Source organism: Gorilla gorilla, chromosome 4, assembly GCF_029281585.2.
Source record: "Gorilla gorilla gorilla isolate KB3781 chromosome 4, NHGRI_mGorGor1-v2.1_pri, whole genome shotgun sequence".
In the NCBI taxonomy this organism is placed as follows: domain Eukaryota; kingdom Metazoa; phylum Chordata; class Mammalia; order Primates; family Hominidae; genus Gorilla; species Gorilla gorilla.
In genome coordinates this window covers 136,654,015-136,669,349 of record NC_073228.2, presented here as the reverse complement: position 1 = coordinate 136,669,349, position 15,335 = coordinate 136,654,015, and the positions used below count along the sequence as shown (strand labels likewise).

The 15,335-nt window shown below is 50.3% G+C and overlaps 2 protein-coding genes across 9 annotated transcripts in view; one reads left to right on the top strand and one right to left on the bottom strand.

Annotated features, from left to right (window-relative positions):
- The window catches only part of SEPTIN8 (septin 8), a 26,978-nt gene extending 15,072 nt beyond the window's left edge, over positions 1–11,906 (top strand). For 3 of the 8 annotated variants that reach the window (XM_031010838.3, XM_031010836.3, XM_019027564.4), the window contains exons 6-10: positions 242–338; positions 513–681; positions 875–1,007; positions 1,148–1,338; positions 10,542–11,906. In XM_031010838.3, the coding sequence (XP_030866698.1) occupies positions 242–338; positions 513–681; positions 875–1,007; positions 1,148–1,338; positions 10,542–10,707 (756 nt within the window). In that variant the 3' untranslated portion in view covers positions 10,708–11,906. Of the gene's footprint in view, positions 1–241; positions 339–512; positions 682–874; positions 1,008–1,147; positions 1,339–3,905; positions 6,724–10,541 lie in introns of those variants that run through there. The other 5 variants (XM_031010840.3, XM_031010839.3, XM_031010842.3 and 2 more) reach the window with 3 other exon arrangements.
- Positions 11,661–15,335, bottom strand: CCNI2 (cyclin I family member 2). Its single transcript, XM_055387091.2, has 4 exons — positions 14,810–15,335; positions 14,259–14,390; positions 13,271–13,384; positions 11,661–11,873 (listed from the first exon to the last, which is right to left on the bottom strand). Exons 1-4 carry the CDS (start codon positions 15,236–15,238, stop codon positions 11,661–11,663), a joined length of 888 nt encoding a protein of 295 aa, XP_055243066.1. The 5' UTR covers positions 15,239–15,335.

Below are 15,335 nucleotides of genomic sequence, written 5' to 3'. Positions count from 1 at the left end.
CGAGTGCTGAAAGAACAGCCTGGAGAATCAGGAGCACCAGGGAGGGGGCTGAGGGTTCAGCCCACTCCCCTGTTTGGAGTTCTGGGACATTTCTCCAGAAGAGAGTCAGGAAGTAAGCATCTGGCCCTGGAGCCTTTGTTCAGGTCTGGCTGCCCCTCCCTAGGACCCAGGGGCAGGGAGGGAGAGTCTGCCATTAGTCTGTGTCAGCTCAGGGCTTACGCATACCCGGGCCCCTTTCCAGGCACATCTGCCCTTTGCCGTGGTGGGCAGCACCGAGGAGGTGAAGGTGGGGAACAAGCTGGTCCGAGCACGGCAGTACCCCTGGGGAGTGGTGCAGGGTGAGTGTGGACGGGAAATGCATCCTGGGGGGTAGAACTGAGTTCCCTGGCCTGCCCTGCTGCCTGTAGTACCCTGTGCTGTTTCCTCCTCATGCCCACCTGCGTGCCTACCCTGACTCTGGAGTGTGCCCGCCTGCATGCCTGCCTGATACCCCACCGGCCCTCTGCTTTCAGTGGAGAATGAGAATCACTGCGACTTCGTGAAGCTGCGGGAGATGTTGATCCGGGTGAACATGGAAGACCTCCGCGAGCAGACCCACAGCCGGCACTACGAGCTCTACCGGCGCTGCAAGTTGGAGGAGATGGGCTTTCAGGACAGCGATGGTGACAGCCAGCCCTTCAGGTGACAGCCTGAGCCAGAGTGAGCCTGTCTTCACAGCTGTGGCCAGACACACCACCCTGGCATCTGTTCCCTGAGGGACCCCAGCATCCTCTTACTCCTCGCGCCCACATGATTCTACTTCTCTGGCTCTGCCCTGCCCTACCCCATTCCGTCATAATCCCATCCTTGGCCTCTCTTCTCTGGGTCTCCACAGCCTACAAGAGACATACGAGGCCAAGAGGAAGGAGTTCCTAAGTGAGCTGCAGAGGAAGGAGGAAGAGATGAGGCAGATGTTTGTCAACAAAGTGAAGGAGACAGAGCTGGAGCTGAAGGAGAAGGAAAGGGAGGTATGTGCCAGGCTGGGGGCTGGGATGGGGAAGCTGAGGGAGGGAAGGCCTGGCTGAGGGTAGAGGTGGGGGTGCCTTCCTGGCCCAGGCTCAAGCCCTCCTCTTGCTCCCCGCATCTTCTGCCCCCTTTCTGATGCCAGCTCCATGAGAAGTTTGAGCACCTGAAGCGGGTCCACCAGGAGGAGAAGCGCAAGGTGGAGGAAAAGCGCCGGGAACTGGAGGAGGAGACCAACGCCTTCAATCGCCGGAAGGCTGCGGTGGAGGCCCTGCAGTCGCAGGCCTTGCACGCCACCTCGCAGCAGCCCCTGAGGAAGGACAAGGACAAGAAGAAGTAGGTGGCAGGCCGCGCCTGCGCTGGCTCCTCTTGCTCCTGTGGGCTCTTGCTTTCGTTCTTGTCCCTCACCTCCCTTCTCGCTCTCTTGCTCGCCCTCTCTTACCCCTTTCCTGTTTGGTTTTCCCTCATCTTCAGTGGCTCTCCCCCCAGCTTTCTTGGTTGCCTTTCTTTTTCTTTCACTAGTGATCCAGTGTCTCGCCGTCTGGATTGCTCTGATACTCATGCAGTCTCGCTTGCACAGGCAATCTTGTGCTCCCCCTCCCTCTCCCTTCTCCCTTTTTCTCTCCTTCTCTTCCCCCTTCTTCCTCTTCCCCCAACTTTCTTGCTTCCCCATTCGCTCTCCCATAGCCCCCTTGGCAGCTGTGGCCCTGCTGCAGCGTGGTGAAGGTGGGGCTGCATGGGCGAGGAGCAGCGTGGAGAGGGCGAAGCTGCAGGGCTCTGGGAATGCTGGGAATGGTCTTTCAGGCCAGGGGCGGGACAGGACCTGGGAATGTCAGCATCTCCAGCCAGATTCCAAAAGCCGTGGTGGTTTCTGCTTGGACAGCTGTGGCGCATCCCTCCTCAGTCTGTGGGGCAGTGGTGTGGAGCCCACATTGGCTGGCAGGTGGTGATGGAGAACTGCGGGCACTCGCGCCAGCCAACACTGGCCTCCTGGAGACTGGTCACCACACAGCTGTTCTGAAGGGCCCGCAGGGCTTAAGGGAGGAAAGCGGCTTCCCACAGGGGCTCTGTGGGTTCTTTTGGGGAGAAGAGCTGCCCCTCAAGTAGAGGCTGGAGTTGTTCCTGCAGAGTGGAGAGAGGAGAGAAAGACTGGATGGCAGGGAGGCCTTTCCCAGCACCAGGAGTGCAATCAACGGAGTAGTCAGGTGGGGACAACTCTGAGTCACTTCTCCCTGGCGATCTTCATAGCCTGTTTCCACACCCTTAGCTGGAGTCCAGATGTCCTGGCTTCTGGGGCTCACCCTCCCCCACCCACCTCATTCACAGCCATGCTATGTCACACTGTGGGGATCCCATCCATCCCTGCTTCTCCCTGCCCCGGCCTATCTTGGGTACCATCCTTCTCTTGCCAACCTAGGAACTAAGCAGGTGAACCCAACCTGGCCGTCATTCTCGGGATCCATTTCCTCCTGGGATATTTGGGGATGTGTATGCCCAGGCCCTTCCTTCCTTGGTGGCAATGGAGCCTAGCCGTTAGGGCCATGAAGTGCATAGTTAGCTGTGGCCCTGGGCTGTTGCTTCTGGTGTTAGCCCTGCCCCCGCCCCACCCCCAATATGGCATTTCCTAACCACATGTGCACGCACACTGTCTTTCTCTCCTGTCCCATCTCACATACACAGTCTCAGGCACATATCTGCCAGCACACAGTACACACATGCACAGAGGCACACAAACACATACCAAGGAAAAAAAAACTCAAAAGGGCTTCTTGCCGGGGGAAACAGGGGGACAGAACCAGGCATTTCAGAACTGGTTGCCAAGTCTCACTCCTAAGGTCTGTCCTCTGCTTCAGGACAGACCCTCTTCCTTTTTGTAGACTCTCTCATCCCGATGCCCAGTGGCCCCACCCCAGCTGACAGTGCTGGGACAGATGTGCCCCTTCCTGTCCCCAGGGAGGACCCCAGCCCCACACTCCCCTCAGCCATGAATTTCCCCTCTGCTCTGCGTTTGCCTCCAGCCCCGCTCCCACGCCCATCTTTCGGCTTGGTGAGCGTGGGGGCTCTGTGAGTTGGAACCTGTGTAGATTTCAAGCTGGCAACTCAGAAATCGGGATTTTCCTGGGACGGGGCAGGAGTCTGTGACCCAGGTACTGGCACCCAAAGTGACTTTGCCCTGCTTCCTGCCATCTTGTTAAAGAAAAGGTAGCCAGGATTCCCTAGGAAATAAGCTGTGGAGAAACCACTCAGCAACTGCAGACAGGGGTCTGTGGCCAGTTCAGGGTCTGAGGGCCGGTGAAGGTGTGTGCAGGCAGGCTGAAAGGACACCAGCACAGCCCTCGGGGTGGGGGCTTGTCACTGGTGTCTGGTCTCCCTGCTTTTCCCATGTGGCCTGGGCTCCATGATACGTTCTCCAGGCCTGGGCCTGGAAAACAGGTCTTTCCTGTTTTCTGGACCTGCTAGAAAGCTTCAGTCAGTTTGGTCCCTGGGAGAGAAAACGCTCTTCCCATGACGGCTCTGTGGAGGCCAGGAATGGGGTAGGTGGGGTGACTGGGAGTACTCCTTCCTGCCGCCCTGGTCAAGGGACTAGTGTGAGTTGGGAGTGCATTTTTGGAATGGGGGCAGGGGTGTTTTTCATGACCATTTATTTGAGTGGTTTTGATTGGTTATGCATACTCTTTAAATTTGAATCCAAATTTTTTGCAAAATTACTTCCCAATCAGATCTTGACCCTTAGCCTGGGACACCACAAACTGAGGTGAATTCTCTGCTTTGCTCGTCACAAATGCCAAACTGACTGCCCTTTCACGGTGTCCATCTTGCTGTCTTTTGCTTCTGTTTGATTTGGTCTGCATATCTTTTAATGTGTCTGTTTTTGTTTTGTTTGTTTTATTTTTATTTTTCAGTTAACGCACGCACAGACTTACATGTCAAGAGTGGACTTTAGACTTTCATGTGTTAAGTTGCTTGAGTTACACCTTGTGACCCTTCTCCCATAACATGGTGTGAGGACGGACTGGGAGCTGGTACAGACTCCAGTGTTTACAGCCTTGCTTTCCCCCAACCGACCCTGGCCCCAGGCTGCCCCGGGCCTGGCGGGCCACCCCTCTCTATGCAAACACGTAAAAGCCATGAATGCTGGAATCCAAAACTGACGAGGTTTATTTTTTTCAGAGCCAGTGGCTGGTCTTCCATTTACAGTGTCACTATTCCCTGACGGAGCTGTTATGTGCCGCTCTAGCGAAGGCCCCAGCCGGGATGCTAGGCCTAATTGTTCAGCGTGGAGATGGCAACTCACGTGGTGCCCTAGGTGCAGCTGCGTGGTCTGGTATACATGCTGCAAAATTCACCCAGTTCCCCTCATTTTAATTTTTCTAACCTACAGCTTAATTTTAATAACTTTAAAACACCTCTAAATATTTATTTTGGCACCAGCGTCAAGACAAATAATATCCTCTCCCATTATTTTCATAAGTAACACAGATTCCCTGATTTTTAAAAACTAAAAATACGGCTAAACCTTTCTTATGTATAAAGTATGCCTATCATATACAGGGAGAGGTGGGTAATAAACTTCCTGTAATGACAGTGTTTGGCATTTCTTTACGGATGGAATTGGAACATGAACAAGACCATGTCCAGCGTTTTTACTGTGAATGTAAATGGAACAGCAGCCCAAAGCTGTTGTCTGTGCCCCAGAGGTGCTACCTGTAGACAGGGACCAACTCCATGTGTGTGTGTTAAGTGTTTGACTCCAATTAAGACTCCCAAGCGAATCCTGCATATTCCAAATGTAAAGAGTACTCAGTGGGAAAAAGGTTGTTACCTCAAAGTCATTGCTTCTTTCCTGGCTGGGTCACAGGGTGAAGAGATGAAGGTGTCTGATGTATATAGACAATTAGGGAAAAATGAGCGGCAAAGGAGCTTTCCCCTTCAGCTGCACTCTAAAGGGGAACATTTTAAGGAAGTACTAGCAGCTTTGATTCTTCTATGCTCCTGTTGGTTTACAAGCCACCAAGAATGTCAGTGTTGAGAATATGGCCTGGTAAAATGGGAGATGTAAAATGACTAAATGAAAGGAAGGGTAGTTTTAATGTTGAAGCACTGTGCTGGGCACTGGAGCTACCCAGAGGAATGCACAACGCTCCCCTCAAGGAGCTCACAGTCTAGCCTACTCCCTGGCTGGAAGCCTCAGGAAGATGTGCTAATTTATTGTGGAATTGGTAGTTTGCTTTTCATGCCCCTGTCTTCCTTCTCATGACCATTTCCCCCTTTCTGTCTGGCTTGCATTATTGATTTCCAGGACCAAGTCCTGGCTTCCTCCTGCCTTCCTGAGATGATGTTCTGCTCAGGGAGAAGCGGAGGGGTGAGCTGTGTGTGTCCACCGAGGCACGGTCAGGAAGAGGCAGCCTTTACCTGTGAGGGGCTCCATGCTCCAGCAGCAGAGCAGGTTCTAGTGACAATTCAACTTTTTATGCTATGACCAGGGGTGGATCTAAATTTTATGGGGCTGAAAGCTTGAATTATTTAGAAAGACTTCTTTAAGAAAAACAATGTTAATATAAAATTAGGTACAGGGTCTTGGAAGGGGCCCTGAAGATTAAGCTTCCTTAGCGTCACAATAAGTCCATATCTGGTTGCAATTGAAAACTGATGCTTCAGTGAGGGTATCTAAAAAGGTAAACTGGCATATCCAGGGCAAATGTGGGCTGCCAATGGCTCATCTCTAGGGTAATTTTATGTCTGAAAGTGTATGCAGTTGGGTCAGAGTATGACCTTTAAGATAGCCTCTCTCAGCTAACATATTTATGAAGATGAGGCCTGGTGACCCAGCAGGTTCATTGGATACATAAGAAATGAGAATTCCTGGTTCATGGGCCAACCTAGGACTCTGGAGTATGCAGACTTGGCCATTTGTCCATTGTGGCCTGCGGGTCGCACCCCGGGCATACTGAAAGGCCATACTCGTGGCTGGCTGCCTGCGGGCCTAAGCCTTCCCAGGATCTTCAGGGACACTTGACAGACTTGTGTTTTCTGGTCTGAGCTGCCTCCACAAGTCCCTCCAGCAAGCCTCACTGCACCTCTCCCCTGCTGTTTGTGTTTGGAATTTTGTCTTCTTTAGCTGAGACCAAATTAAACCTTGGTGCATAAAGTGGGCTTAAAACTTGCCACTGTTTAGTAAGTTAGCCCCCATAGAATGTGACCCTGTCTGCAGAGTCTCATTTACCCCTCTTTTTCTCATTGTCATTTGTTGGCGTTATTAGGGCTGTCTTACAGAATCATGTTGGCATTTACTATCATGTCTTTCATAAACCATGTTTGTTTGAGGTAGAAGAATCACCATATAATTTGTTGCCCAAACTGGGACTATTGAGAGAGAAAGGGGATGCTATTAATTACACCAGATCAAAAGGCATAAACCAGACCTGTCCCAGGCCAATGTGGAATATGGTCTTTCTAGTTGTGGGTACCCTGATCTAGGTGGTTTGTAATTGTGCATACTGACTGCGTATGTTTGTGTATGTCTAAATGTGGGCTCCCTGTTAAGTGGGGCTCATGGATACGAGGCCCGAGGAAGTGTGGCTTGCTAGTCTGTTACGTTAACATGCTTTTCTAAAATTGCTTCACGTGTTAATTCATTTACTCCTGCATTCATTGACTGTTTTTGTTCTTTTCCATTCACTTTGTACTTATTTTTTTCATTAAATTTTGCATTTATTTTGAGTTTTTGTGGTGTCTTTTTTGGGCAGTAGCTTTTCTGATTTAACAAGTTTTCTGAGCCCATTAATCTGCTACAACTGTGGTAAAATACAGCTTGTCTGTTCTTTGAATTTTGTGGAGGTTGATCTACTTCTGTAGGAATTGTTTTAATAGGAAACCCTGCTACAGGCATCTGTGAAAGGCTCTTGCATAGGTGGGGGATGGAGGGAAGAGTCACAGGAAAATTACAGGAAGGTAAAGGGGCAGCCTGTGGTCCACGAATCTTTATTGGTTAACTGGGTGCAGGACATGAGAAAAGGGGCACCTGCCCTTGAGGAGTGTTCCTCCTTAGCAAAAAGGCTTGCCATGGGACTACTAATATTCGAGTGCCAGGACTGCTCGGAACCACATTACATGCATTAACTCCTCTAATCCTCATCCCAATCCTATGATTAGGGACCATTCATCCCCATTTTATAGCTGAAGCACAGAGGTTTAAGTAATTACCCAAGGTTACAATGGCAAGTAACTGGAGAAGTTGAGATTTGAACGCTGGTAGTCTGTACCCTTAAATCCTGAGCTACACCTGCTCCTTGGCATCTCAATGGAATGATGGAAGAGTAGTGAAAGTGTGGCTAGTGTTAAAGTACGCAGCCTGATGGTGTGGGCTGGTGGACCTGAGACTGTTTTTTAGAGGTAGAAAGCCCTAGGGGACAGGCAAAAGTGGCTGAGGAAGAGCAGACTGGTGAAAAGAAGTGATAAAAAGTACGTGGGTTTGTTTTTTAAGGAGCTTTCTCCATTGAGCACTAGGTAGGTTTGGGAAGACCAAAATGAGAAAATGGGGACCCCTGCAGGGAGAGTGGTATGAACACATCCCTAATGCAGGCATAGCTCAGCTCTACTTGTGGGAAGGCAGGCAGCAGGGAGGCAAAGTAAAGTATTCAAGCTTTGAAGGACAGAGACTCTCCAGGAAGCCAGGGGGAGGAGGGCCTCCTAGGTGGTGGAAACATCATCAAATGACTTGGCTCATTCATTTCAGGGAAGTACTGTTTGGACAAGTTTAAGACAGGTCTATGATGCTCCCCCTGCCCTGTTCCTCCCTGAGCCCACCTACCTTTCTTTCTGCCATAGCATCTGCCTCTGAGCTTTTTCCATCTCCATTTTCTTCAGCCTCATTCCTTCACCAATCCCTGCCTTTCAATAGGTGGGGTCAAAAGGAAAATGGATTGTATCCATATTTCTCCCTGAGAAATGTTTCCCAATCTCTGAGTTGAGGTGGGATAGGAGTTCCTAATGTCAGAAAAGAATATTAGAGGGAAGTAGGATGGGACCTGGGGCCCCACGGCAAGCTTGAAAAGCACATCAGATTTTTAAAAATCCTCAAGTGGGACTTCGGCAATACAAAAGTGAGCGTCCCTATAGAAGAGTTCTATCATTTATAGAAAGCCAGAGCAGAAGGTTGTCTCTTACCCCAGTCCTAGGACTCACATGTCTACCCTCTGCTTTCTCCAAGAGGTTTGAGTTGGATCAGCTCTCAGAATCTAGCTCACATCCATAGCCACCTGGTTAAGCAGCAGATGTCTTCCAGCAGTTCCCCTAAAGCCTGGGATGCCTAAACTGGTATGGGCCCTCAGGATGTCCTTCTGCCTCATGCACTGTGGTCCCACTTACACTGGAAGGAAGGGGGCAGAGGGCACTCACGGCCACCACTGGAAGCTGTGAGCAGCATGGCCTCAGCATCTCCATCTGTAAAATGGGTTCTGGACTAGAGGAGAGTTCTTGATATGACCTAGGAGATAGTGTTCCAAATGTATCTGACTCTCGCAAGGCTAAATGCATGGTAGCTCAAAATAAGACTCATACAGGATCGGAAGCAATTAAAGTGTAATTTTAACGAAAGCACCAACAAGCAAAAGTGTGTCAAGAAAAAATACAGATGTATACTAACTCTATAATATAGACAATTATAGTATATCTGGCCCTTGACCACTTTGCACCTAGTAAATCTTTCCCCTCCCACCCCATGGCTTAGCACATTTACACAAACACACCCAAAAAAAAAAAAAAAAAAAAAAAAAAACCATAGTTCACAGTGGAAGACTTCACAAACCACCTCTGAATGTGTGGCTCAGTCATTCATGCCCCCAACACAACTTACACAGCCCCAGCTGGCATCTTTGTCAGCTGCACTCCCCTGCTTAGAGAATGGCTCTGTGGTAGCACAGCATGAGAGAGGCAGCTGGCTCCTCCTCCTGGCAGCACTGTGGCTGGAGCAGAACCTGCTCATCCCAACAGAAAGCATTCAGAGCTGTGCCTCCCATCACAGGTGTTAGCCTATAATACCCATTCATTAGCACAAAATCCCTCTAGTTAAACTAATAACTGAAACCACTTTGCTTAAGAGTAACAAAGGAAAGATATGCCTAAAGCTTGCTCAAGTTACATTAAACAAAGCATACTTTATAATCCAGTCCTTGTAAAGGGAAGACATAAGTCATAGCCATGGTTGGGTAAATGCATCTGCAGAGACTGTCCCATGTGAGGAGTGGCAGGCAGAGTAGTTGGGACTGGAAGCACCACATATGTGTTTGGGATAAGCCTGGGAAGTTGGAAGGACCTGGCCAGCTCTGGCAGGTAGAGCAGCAAGAACTGGTCAGAACCAGCCTCAGCCCTTCAGCCCTGAGCCAGGCCTGCCTCTTGGTTTCATATTCCAGCGCTCCCAGGGGCCAATGCCAACCCTTGCTGGAGAAGGAGGGTAAAACAAGCTGCCATTTGAACATTCATTCATACTCCCTGGCTTCAGGCCCAGAGGAGAAAAAGGGAAGACAGGGTCATGGTCTATCAGACCACCCTGACCTCTACTGACCTCAGCCTGCCTTTCCCCTCTCCCCTTTATTTTTTTCCAAGGGCTCAGTTGGGAACTTTTTCTCAGTTGCTCTTCCAGAGCCACCTTCCCTTTTTACAGGATTCATAACAAGCCAAAGAACTCATGGTAGTCCAAGCAAGGAGGTTTCACATTATGCTCTGAAAGCCCCGGGGTGGAGGCAGAGGGGCTAGTTGGCAGGTGACACAAAGTTGTCTGTGCAGGAGGATGACTGAAAACTTCTCAGTTGCTGCGTTACAAGTTCCTTGCAGCAGCTGTACTGCGTATCACTAACCTGTATTAGAATAGAGTGGCCATCTTCAAGCAGAACCATCATACATTCTAAGAAATTGGCAATTGAGTGCCAAAATGTTAGCATGTAGCAAGTTCAGGAAGGTCCAACCACCCAACTAAGGACCACTAATCCTACCATCTCGGGGACATCCATTTCCAACCTCAGTAAAGTTGTCATTAGTCTAACTATGCATTCCATCCTAACCTATCTGTTCTGAGGGATTCTGACACACCCCTCTCCTCCTTGTGCCCCCACAATGCTTGCCTCATGGTACCCCTGTACCTAGTACCACACACTCATACAAAGGAGAGGTGAAGGAGTTTAGAATTTATGCTCCTCAGTATTAAGCTCAGGGTTGCCTCCTCCTAAGCCAGACATACCCCTGACTCCCCACAGTCCTCTTGGCTACAAGGGCTCCCATTGAGATAAAGATTCTCTCACTCTCAGAGACCACCCCCATTGGTCCAGTGAAGAGAACACATGTCCCATCTCAAGTGCATAGAGCATGACCAAGTGTGGAAAGCCTAGCCTTTGGGCAGACTCTTTCCAGGGTTATGGCCAGAACATTTTCCAGAGGCTACAAGGGCAAAGGGTACCCCTTTGGGGTCAGAGTGCATCAGCTAAAGGGGCAAAACACAGAGCCTGGTCTGGGGCAAAGTTGATGTCTACCTGTGCTTTCTTTAGCAGATCAGATATAGGAGCACACCAGCCGGGCATGAGCCTCTCCAGCTCTAAGGTGATGATGACCAAGGCCAGTGTGGAGCCCTTGAACTGCAGCAGCTGGTGGCCCGCCATACAGTGCTGCAGCTGCCTGGTCAGGGATGCGACGTGGAGGGAAGGATTCCTCTGAGGCAGCAGCTCCAACACATGGGGCCAGCTCAGGACCACCAGGGCATGGAACTGGAGACCATGGTTTTTAATGTTAGAACAGAAAACCCCATACTTTTCCTATATCAATGACCAAAAGTGCAAACAATTTAAATTTCCATCAGGGAACATCAAATGTTGCCCAACCCTTTTCATTCCTATCCATGGCTCCGTAAGGGGCTTGAGGCTTAATGCCCATCCTGTGGCCAAGCTGAGCTTCCACTCCGGGACAAAAAAAAAAAAAAAAAAAAAGTCTGCTTTGTGACATCATCGTTATGAGCGGAAAGTACCTAGATGACAATGTTTCCATTCTGAAAAAATAGAAACATACTATTCAAGACCAAGGTAGCAGAAAAGTTACTTGTATCTGCTTATCATAAGACGAAACTCTGCAACTTGGCAACGGTGGCCAGTTTTCATAATGAAACAGTCTTTAGTAATTTAATCTTCATGCTTCATAACAAACCAAAACCCCATGAGATTTCCACATTGCATAATTTTGCCTTACTAACAGAATCATATCCTTAAGGATGACCATCATTCCCCCAACTAAAACAAATACAAACTAATGTATGATATTTTTTTAAGTGCCAGATCAATATGGTCTAAAGCTTCAATAAGGATTGTGTGTAGGTGAATAAAGACAGCTAAGTGAATGTGTGTAAAGTGTAGCAAAAGCAGACAGATATTTATGTACAGTATTCATAGAATGGAAAGTTAAATATTTTTGCAGTGTGTATTTAAAAGAGAAACTCACCATAATAGTGCCGTCTAAAAATCTTTGTAAAGTTAATTTAATGTCCTTTAGAAGTGGGAGTCTAGTGGAACTGTGTTGGATTTAAGATACCTTTTCACTCTTCCGTATGTCATGAGCCTTGTGGGTCACCTCACTGTGGTGCATGTGCAAGGGCGTGTGCACGCCTGTGCTTTGCCATCCTATGTTGTAAACAGCTGTTCCAAAGGCACAAACGAGTTTAGGGTAGACTCTGTAAACACCTCCTTACTCACTATAGTCAAGAAGTCCAGCGGCGTCCCAATATAGAGGTCCCAGTGCAGTCTGTCCAGAATAGCCAGCTCCATCCTCAGCAGCTCATTCGGGGAATAGTCAGAGCCATAGTGCTTTGTGAAGTCTTTTACTTGTGGAATAAACTGTAAAAAGAAAATAAAGAGGCCAAAGCCCTACATCATGTCATAGTAGCTTTTGTTTTCTTACCCATGGGGACTAGGCATTCATGACCTTAGTGGAGTTGTCTTCCTGTGGCCTGCCACAGAAAATGCTTCTGAAAGAAATACTAAACCAGATCTTGGCTATCTGTCAAATCCTCAGGTAGTTCTGTAGTGAACATCACATGGTCCCCCTCTGAAACCGGGTCTTGATCCCCCAGCTGCATGCTAGCTCATACCCAAAGGTGCTTTGGAGGCTGGGGCTGTGCCATCTCCCCTGTTCAGCTGCAAGAACTCACCCCAAGCTTTCCAGGAGCCATGGGTTCTGCCTCTCCCTATTCCTGATCCCTACCATGGGTACTGGGCATAGAGAAAAAAACTATGCTTTTGAGCTTCCTAGTCTGTACCAGACACATTGATAAAACCTCTTATGGGTTTTTTAGCATCGCAACTGCAAACACATTCCCTTCAACCTTGATTGAAGGTTGTTCAGTTCTGGAAAAACTATGGCTTTTCCCACAGAGGGACTAATGAGGCTTGTCTATGAGTAAACATTTGAGTACCAAGTACATTAAAGGCTTGATCCTATGTTTTTAGATAAACAGAAGTATTACTATAACCTCCAGAAAAAGGGTCACTTGATTTTTAGTTGGACAAAAGCAACTTGGGCATTAATTCTATTCTAATAAACAGGAGTTTAAAACATTTTTATTGAAGGTTTGGAACTGGACACACAACTTCTTCCCTGCCTCCTCAGACCCAGAGATCAGCTAAGGGTGACCCCCGTGGCAATGGCAGTGATTTCACCATCCCCAAACTGGGAGAAGTTGGAGGGAGGTAGGAAAGCTTGGAAAGGGTATTAGGAGATGATCTCCTCCTGAACAGATGCCACAGTGAAATTCAGCCATCCAGCCATGCCTGAAGTGCTCATGGGCCCCCTTGTACTTTACCCCCAGCACATGGCCCTACTGTCCCTCTCAGGGGTCCCAGAGTTCCCAAGGACCAGCTTCATTGACACAGCCAAGTCCTCAAGTCTCAAGCAGCTTTCTTAGACGTAAGAAAGCTGGGGTGGATGTTAAGTCACATGGTTTGGGAGGCCTTTTTCCTTGCTCAACAGCAGATGCCCCTGTTTAGAGAGAGGTAGCATCTGTCATCAACCAGTGAGGCCAGATGTATCTGTCAAGAGTTCAGGTCTCTAGGTTTGGTGGGCCAGGACAGTTCAGCTGCTCTACTTGTTCATCTGTGGGGTCTCAAAGCCTGACAAGCCGATGGAAGGGATAGCAGAGATGCCGGCAAGTTGGTGACTTTTCCAAAACATCCACCATACCTAAGGGCACAGACCTATCAGGAAACTGGAGTCCTCCAATGTTACACCCCTATACCTCAAGTGCAGCCCAGTGTGGACTTCCAAGGATGCATACCTCCTCTTCTTCATTAACTTTTGCAGCAAGTCTCAAGGAAGTAATTGTGGCGCAATGCAGGTATTTCTCTTTTACCTGCAGTATGGAACAAACACATTTGAGCAGAATATGAATGCCAGAAACAAACTGAAAAGCATCTGTGTTTGTTTTCTTTTATATACTTTTTTGACATGGAGTCTCACTCTGTTGCCCAGGCTTGAGTGCAGTGGCATGATCTTGGCTCACTGCAACCTCCACCTCCTGATTTTGAGCGATTCTCCTGTCACAGCCTCCTGAGTAGCTAGGACTATAGGGGCGGGCCACCACACCTGCCTAATTTTTGTATTTTTAGTAGAGACAGGGTTTCACCATGTTGGCCAGGATGGTCTCCAACTCCTGACCTCAAGTGATCCACACCCCTTGGCCTCCCAAATTGCTGGGATTACAGGCATGAGCCATTGCGCCCAGCCGTTTGTTTTAATAAGCTTTTTTTCCCCCCATTTTTAAAAGGCTCAATTTCTCCACAAGACAGAATGTTAGTGCCGTTTTTAGATCTGACCAACGAAGATGCTCCTGATTTCAGAACTGCAGATGACTGGGCAGTATTCCTTCATTTCGGGACTGACTGGAGGTGGGAAATATGGCACCTTCTCAGGGAACCCAGTCTCATCCTGGCCTCAAGCTGCCCTCGACAGGTTGAGACAAGCACATCCTACCTCATTACACAGGAAGCCCTTTCCCAGCTAGGTCCTCTCACGCTCCCCAAGTCCAATCCTGATGACCACATGACCCTGAGACAGCCAGTGTAGGATGTGGAGAGGTTCCAACACCAGCTCTTCCACTCGGAGCAAGTTAGTTTATACACCTTGGTTTTGAGCATCTGGAAACCCTCACCTCTCAAGCAGGAATGGGGAGCAAAGGTTAGTTTCTTCTCTCACCATCTGCCACCGTCCCTCAGAGGCCTCCCTACCTTCACTGAAATCAGGAGGCGGCCGAAGATGGTGAGGGCCAGGTTAAAAGTGGACTGGGAGAAGTAAAAGGTGTTCTGAAGCCGCAGGAGCCACAGCACGACTTCCTCGAAGGCGACGCAGATTTCATCCTGCTAGGAAGAAGAGCAGGTGGGGCGAGGAAGGTCGCTAGCGGCCACTCCTGGTCCCCCAGCAGCAGGAGCCTCCTGCTTAAGGTGCGGCGGGTAGGGCAGTGAGAAGTCCCTTCCCCTGCATACCCGCTGGGAGTAAGTGCCCCCCGGCGCAGCGGCTCACCCATCACCCCCACCCCTCGCGCCCGCTTTTCGTCGTAGGCTGAGTTCCTTGATTCAAACAGGCCCTCTTCCGAAGGCCCTGCTAGCAAGACGCCCTCCTAGAGAGAAGCTGGTGGATGCAGCCTCGTGCCTCTCGTGAGGGGCCACACCTGGGGAAGGGCCTGGCCTCCAGTTGCAGAACACCCGAGCGCGGGTGCAGGTGGAGGCCACATCCGCCTGCCGTGCACGCGCGAGGAGGGCCACGCGGCAGGGACGGGTACCTGGGGTTTGCCGCCCCGCCACAGGCGCGCCTCGCGGTCCTGGGCCAGCTGCAGGTGGCAGAGCAGCTGGCGCTCGTCCAGGTCGCCTTCCAGGTTGCGCGGCTTGCGGGACTGTGGAGCCGGCCGCGGAGCTTGCTCTGGGGCGGCGGCGGGAACCGGGTCTGCGGTTTTCCCGGCTGGCGCCGTACCGCGCCGGGACCGCACGGGGACTGCTGCGGACGCGGCGTGGAGGGAGGCCGCTCCGGGCTGGCGGGTCCCAGGGCACCTGCTCCGGTTGCTCCGGGGCAGAGGGGCCTCCCCCGGAGACGGCGGGAGAGGAACACCCAGGGCTGTTTCCTCCAGACCGGCGTCGGGACGCCCGCCTGGGCTCTGGACGGCGCTGACCTCTGAGCTCGACGGCTGCGGCGGGAGCTGAGCGCCCGAGGCCATGTCGTGAGCGGGATCCTAAGTCTGAGTTGCCGCTTAACCCGGCATTTTATAACCCAGCTCCCGGAACACTGCAGCCTGGGGCGCCGCCGGGGGAGGT